The sequence below is a fragment of the Cottoperca gobio genome, chromosome 13, assembly GCF_900634415.1.
Source record: "Cottoperca gobio chromosome 13, fCotGob3.1, whole genome shotgun sequence".
NCBI classification, from domain to species: domain Eukaryota; kingdom Metazoa; phylum Chordata; class Actinopteri; order Perciformes; family Bovichtidae; genus Cottoperca; species Cottoperca gobio.
Genome location: NC_041367.1, coordinates 24599250 through 24606644, shown reverse-complemented (window position 1 = coordinate 24606644; position 7395 = coordinate 24599250). Strand labels below are relative to the sequence as shown.

Genomic DNA, 7395 nt, shown 5'->3' with positions numbered 1-7395 from the left:
GAAGGATGTTTTCTGTGCCTCAGGGGACGGAGCTATGACAAAGTGAGGTCAATATGAACCGGTCTTTAGATATTGTTTTTGCCCCCTCTACTCTCAACAGAGCTCTAAATATAGATTCACCAGAAAAACGCCCCAAAATAGAAAGAAGAATCTGTTGTAATACTCTACAGATAAAACAAAGCTTTTAGGACACAGTGACATGTTTGCTTGTGCTAATTTGATCATTACAAACAGACACTGACATTTTGTACTGAACTGAAAAACCCAAGTGAATCAGTGCTTTCCTCCTAGAATGGGACACTAAAACATTTAAATTTACACATGTCTCATACCGAAACACACACAACAATTCAACACTCTTCAACACATATAACTGACCTGAGTTGTGCAGATTAATACTGCGTAGTTTGGGGAAGAGCCGCCACAGGACATCCTTGTTGTCCTGAATGGAGGCCAAGTTGTTGTTTGCCATGACCAGAGTGTCCAGGCTGGGGAACATGTAGCCAAACTTGCGGACTTCGGCCCAGTCCTGGAGGCTGTTGTCGGTGATGTGAAGCAGGCGCAGGGTAGAGCAGGCCACACTGGAGGCACTAACATCGCTGTACTCGTTAAGGCAAAGGAACAACTCCTCTAGCCTGCAGGAGAACACAGGAGAACACAGGGGGGAGGGGGGAGGGGGAAGAGGAAAGCTGTGTTTCAAACTTAAGTTTGTCCATCATGCAAAATATTTCCCTAAACTGAGGGGTTCATTTAGGAGCATTGCATAAAGCCTCTTAGGTTGTCTCTTTCACGAAGGTTACTGTCATAGTACAGCACATTTGCACTTCAGCTACCATGGTTACCCTTCACACACGTCATCATCCTTTAATCTTACTTGACAGCATTAAGGTCCGTGTTAGCTAGCATCTCCAAAATGGACAACAAAGAGAATACAAAAAGTAAAAGACAATCCAACTGGACAAGATGCAATAACCAATATGATATATACAGTATAATATATAATATAATGACAATATGTATATGTAGAGTATAATAGAGATGTTGACAGTCAAATGTATACTCTCTAACAAGTTGTGCATCGCTCATAATGTCCAGTAGGTTTTCCCTGTCCTTAAAAATGTGACTTGGTATCTCCTCCTCCTCTTCAATCAACATAAATTCAACCATTGTCTTATGTTCTACTAATTATTTCCCGTGAACGTGATGGGCCCCTTTAAAGTTTAGGAAAATAGTTATTAAGGACCTTCTAGCAACGCACAGGGAATACATAAATAACTAAGGGCTAACATCCTAAGGAAATCCTTATGGGGATTTTACGCACCTCATTCTTTCTACCGCATTCTCAGATGAAAATTTAAGGACAAGTGGTTTTATGCAACTGGGTACTGTCCCTTCTGAGGACAAGTTAGGGACTATTTCTTCAGTAGAAGTAGTTTCTTAACCTATGAACCTACAATGACCATACAGTATATCCTGTTCTATTAATGCTGCAGGGAAGCATACATTATGTCGTAGTTTTGCTGAAATAAGTGATCTTCTTACGCAGTTATCTCCCTGGTGAGCACCATCACGGTGTCCCAGGACACCTGAGTGTTGTTGAGGATGAGGTGTCGGACCCGGGAGAAGCCTTCAGCACAGTGTGGCTCAAGGGTCATTCCTCCCAGGGGGTTTGAGCTCAGGTTCAGGAACTCCAGGTTGGGGATGTTAGACACGATTTTACTGATCTGAAAAATGAGCGATGATGTGTTTTTACTTTGGAAACCACACATTTAAACAGAAAACCACAAGATTGATTTGACTTTGTGTGGCCGCAGATCTTTGCTGGTCATTAGAACGTGTATCTCATCATCACAAAGACACCATCAGGAAGAAAGGCAGAATGCACAGGTTTTCTTTCTGTGTTGGACACGATCACCTGATGACCATTATTGTAATGACAGAACATGTCAACAGTGTGCGTCATTGATGTGTTTTTAATAGTTTTGGACAACAATGGGATTTTATAGCTTGGTTTCCATCCTTAGCACCAATTCTCCCGTCAGAAAACCTTTATACCTCTACAGTAGAAGAGGGCGCAATAAGATGACATAATTAAGAGAACGCAGTAGAAAACATTATTGTAATAAACAATGTAGAAAACTGTATGGAAATATGACATTTGTGTTGACATGTATTAATGTGAGGTGAGGAAAGTTACATCTGAGGCCTACGAAGCAGGATTTGGGGTTAGAGGTAATTTCAGGATGAACCCTGCTGGGTTTTCAGACCAATGACGGTGGTTCACTTCTTACTGGGCTAGATCCCCATGGTAATTTATGCTCCAGAGCAGGTTATGTTCCAGATAAGAGATCAACTCGTGTAAAAACAGCATCTGCTGACCAATCACAGCTCGGTGCGTGGATTGTTAGATTATACGAAGAAGTTATAGTCTATAAAGTCATAATCCAGCTAGAAGCATCAGTTTAAAGAGGCAGGAAGAAGAGCTGGTGAAAGATCTGCGAATGTGTAAATGAACAGGTTTATAATATCACTGCCCCACACAGGGCGCATATCTGACTATAATTACACGTGTGTATTCCGTTTAAATTACAGTGTTGCTTAGATATTATTTTATGCCGTGTATGACAATATTTTTGTCTTTTTCAGCTGCAACCCAAGTGTGAAACAGACTTGGGAGCTAATGACAAATAAATATAAGAACATAATTCAAAGCGGTCAATAGGTTTATGTTCATATCTTATAAACACCCACAGTATACATAAAAGTACCTGGAGCAAAGTAACACAAGGCAAAGCATTCAGTCTGCCGCTCTGTAAGCACACGACTCAGACGTGTCGCATATCAAATCATATATATTCACTTATCTGTGTAGTTATAATATACATCATATGGCCTATGCTGTGAGTGACTACTAATATAATAAAGCAAGTCTGCTTACCTCTTTGAATAATGTTTTTATATCATTTTTTATTTGCTATTATTATTAGAAGTCCGTTTACACCGTCGGGGTTGCAGCTGGAAGAATAAGACTAAAGTATTATCATACACGTCATCATTTCCCCAAGAGGATAAATAAAGTATCTGATATTCTATAAGAATACATAACACCTAATTTAATGGAATACACAAATGTAATTGTAGCGAGATCTACACGTGCCCTAGCTAGGCAGTGATATCATATATCTATTATTTACACATTGAAATTGAAAATGTGAATAAAAACAGGTGGATGGAAACACAGAGGAATATAATATATCTGGCTTTGGATACACACACAGTACTTGTGAGTGGGATACATTCATTGGTTAAGTCTTTTCACAGGATTTGTTGCCAATAAGTAAGTATATAATTATAGAATATCACCAGAATTATCTTTTAATGAAAATGAACTACTGTAATGAACCCAGAGACGGCACCTCTCGCCAGTCCTGCAGCTTGTTATGAGACAGGTCCAGCTCTATGACATGGGCACAGAAAGCAGCGATCTCGGCCTGGTCTCCTGCCCTGCTGACCCCACAGCCAGTCAGCACCAGAATACTGGGCAGGTTCAGACGGTCTGGAGGAGAGGTGGGAGAGAACGGAACAAGATGTATTAAGGATAAGTCCAACAGGGGGGAAGGTTCACACAGAAAAAAAGGATGTTTTTGAATTTGAGTAAAGTGGCTTTGAGATGTAATGAGACACTGGAAGCTGTGATTTGTTACAACAAAGAGTCACAATGGAAAAGAGTGAGGGCCGCCAAAATCAACAGAAAGTGAAAATTCCTTGTAGTCACAACTTATAGCGCACTTCCTCCCCTCTCGGCCCAGTCACCTCACAGACTGCGTTATGATTGTGAACACGACGCAATGCATACGACAAAAGTCCATGAGGGCTCAGTCCGCATTTGGATTCAGCCACACTGCATCTTTAACTAATGTGTAAAACTAGCTAACATATAAAACAGCTAAATGCAACAAGCCATGGCCCATTCTATGGAAGCTGTCGTGAGGTAATGTGAAAGTGACCTGCTGATCTCCAGCTCACCTTTCATTGGGGAGCCTTGAGGACATACGGTGGGCACCACCACCACTCCTATACCAGGCCCTCTGCGGACTGGAAAGTTCTCTGGACTGTACTTTTCACTCATCACCTCCACAAAGGTACGGCCATGCTTGTCCTCTGGCGGCTCCATGGCTCCGTCGTGTTGAACAGCCTCTCCCTCAGCTGGTCAGCAGTGTGGGAAAGAGACACACATCCACAGTCATTACCTGTCAACTCGTACATGGCCCATTTTTAACCAATCCACACACATTTGCTTCCATATACATTATGCCGTAACATTCATGACAATACATGTATGTATGTATATATGTACATGTATATATATATATATATATATATATATAGTAATGTATATATATATATATATAGTACATGTATATATATATATATATATATATATATATATATATATATATATATATATACATATATATATATATATATATATATATATATATATATATACATATATATATATATATATATATATAATATATATCTATATATATATATATATACACTATACATATATATATATATATATATATATCTATATATCTATATCTATATATATATATATATATATATATATATATATATATACACATATACATATGTATATATACAACATATACACATATACATATGTATATATATACACATATACATATGTATATATATACACATATACACATATACATATGTATATATATACACATATACATATGTATATATATACACATATACACATATATATATATATATATATATACATATACACACATATACATATGTATATAAAAATAAAAATATATATACATACAGTAATTAACTTGCAACTTTTTATTCCATTATGCAGCCTTTACTAAAAATATTCACCATAAAAGCGTATTTTGTAAATTGCACTTCTCTCAGGATTTGCTTGTATATATCAGCCATCGAAACACAAGCATATCCAAGTCTGATAAATGACTGCATTTCTTTTTAAGAAATGTAGGAGTGATAATGGGAGCAAGAAGGGACACAAGGAGTTGTCCTCAGCTCTTTATCAGAAAGTGCCAGAGACACTGTCTCATATGCACATCCCTGAATGTGCCTGGAGGACTGAAACAAGACAGCTACTCTTGAACTTCTCAAAAATAAAACAGAATGTGAAGAAGATCCTTTGGCCTAACTTATTACTTAAGTTTCTAAATGAAAATGACAATTATCTGTGTGTGTGTGTTTTTATTGTGCTTGGTGGGCAGAGCCTCACTGTGAAATCTACTGCAGGGAAGCATAAATTATGTAGCAGTTTTGCTGAAATAGAAAATAAAAGGTACCTGTTACAATGTCTCATTTGACAAAAATGGGCTGCAGTAAAATGTGGTAATATATTAAAGCAATGCGTTACTCTTCAGCTCATAAATCAAGTTATTTGCAATATGGTTATGTTTTGACAGGAACAAAACCAATAAAACATAGATCCAATACAACACTCATCTGAGGTGTTTGACCACCATCCTGTTTGAGACAAGTCACCTATTTTTACAATGTTTCTATTTCTAAGATAGTGCAGGAGGTGTCTTACCTGAAGAGAGGTTTCCCTTGACTTGACCACTATCACAGCTCACTGACTTGTTCTGTGTTTGTACCGATAGCCTGTCAAAGAAATCAGGAGTAGCCGGATTTATTATGTATCCACTGACAGATGTATTTCTTTGTTCATCTCAAGTGTAAATGAAACAAAATGTCATTCACTGTAACACAAGACAAAGCTGTTTATTTTGACGTAGTCAGTAGTGTCTTACTCCAGAGTGGATGGTAGACCCCCTTTGGTCAGTTGCTCTGGGCAGAACAGGACAGGGAGGACTTGGAGTCTGTTCACCACATGACACTGGCGAACAAACAAAGTCAAAGATCACTTTCTGCCTTGCTACTTATTTACCAATATTGGTAGAATCAAAATAACATAGAAGCACATTTAGACTCTGTAGAACAGAGTGCTGCTGTAAACAGCCAAACTGCCTTCACAAACCAGAAAGGAATTTCTGACTTGTTTTGTTACAGGATAAATCCGCTACACCGAACACCCCTGAGAACCCTGTCAATTTGATGTATCTTTGTTCATCAGTTGCACATCTTAAGGTTTACAAAATATGGTGGCAATCAATAAAGCACGCAATTTCCGTAAATTCTGCATAGATTTTTTAACAACAAATCAATAATTATTTGAAAATAATTTGTGCTTACCAAGTTTACCGGCTAGATCATCTCACGCAGTAACGTCTATAGGATGAACAATTATCGCGGCATCCGATTATAAAAGTTTACATTTTATTGCGATATTGAGCTACTCGTTTTATTAGATTTACGCCGACCTAATATGTAACTCTTGGTGATTAGTAAAATGTCTTAAAGTGGAGTTGTTATGTTATACATAGGCCGATAAGGCACAGGAGACAGATTCGTTAATGGAATTCGGCTTGTTCTTTTTCACGGGGAGTCCGCTATGACAAATGCCCTTCAAAAGTCTCGTAATTTTATTCTTCTTTGCTTATCAGTAAATGTACACATCTAACAGTTTGTAACAACTGACCACCTGCGATTCGGCACATCATTCGTGTACATTCGGCATGCCCCTTTTTGACAAAGCAATAGACATTTAGACCTAATTTCAACTTTTGTACGTGCTTTACTCGCTATAGTCTCTCAGCAAGTTGCATCTAATTGGTGAAAAGTGGTCATGGCAACAACAGGCAGACCGATTATAAAAGTTGATATTTCATTCTTATAAGTGATATTTCTTCTATAAGATTTACGCCGAGCTGATGTATAACTCTTGGTGATTAGTAAAAGGTCTTAAAGTGGTGTTGTTATGTTATACATAGGCCGATAAGGCGCAGACAACAAGGAATTCACCGATTTTTTAAAGGAGTTTGGCTTTTTTTGTTTTTGTTTTTACTAAAAAGCATATAGCTAACCCTGTACCGACCATTACAACCCCTTTCTCATTATATTCCAGGGTAAATTAAACAACATATAACTGATGAATAACAAGTGCAAACTGCCGGCGGTTGTTGACAGCCGAGTAGCAGGCAGTGTCCAGTCCAGACTGAGCATCAGTGAGTCTGACCCCAAGCAGTAGCTCGATGGAGCCCGAGATGGATTACAGATGTAACGATATAAATATGCTTTCAATAATCTCGAGCTAATGACAATATGTCAAGACAATGTCTCAAAATCCGACGGTCTTCGTTCTACATACCTTTGATGTCTACTTTGAATTGTCCTTGTTAATAAAAACAAACCAGCTGTCATTTTGCTCTCCCATACATCCCGGAAGTGACGAGGCTTGCTAGCTGAAAATGA

The 7395-nt window shown here is 38.1% G+C and overlaps 1 protein-coding gene across 2 annotated transcripts in view; it reads right to left on the bottom strand.

Moving 5' to 3' along the window:
- tbcela (tubulin folding cofactor E-like a) overlaps positions 1 to 7395 on the bottom strand; it is a 19208-nt gene extending 11813 nt beyond the window's left edge. Inside the window, exons 1-7 of one of the 2 annotated variants that reach the window (XM_029446265.1) lie at positions 7292 to 7395; positions 5835 to 5920; positions 5615 to 5685; positions 4027 to 4206; positions 3417 to 3556; positions 1543 to 1724; positions 379 to 635 (exon numbers count right to left, since the gene is read on the bottom strand). In XM_029446265.1, coding sequence (XP_029302125.1) covers positions 379 to 635; positions 1543 to 1724; positions 3417 to 3556; positions 4027 to 4174 — 727 coding nt within the window. In that variant the 5' untranslated portion in view covers positions 4175 to 4206; positions 5615 to 5685; positions 5835 to 5920; positions 7292 to 7395. Of the gene's footprint in view, positions 1 to 378; positions 636 to 1542; positions 1725 to 3416; positions 3557 to 4026; positions 4207 to 5614; positions 5686 to 5834; positions 5921 to 6276; positions 6350 to 7291 lie in introns of those variants that run through there. The other variant, XM_029446266.1, reaches the window with a different exon arrangement.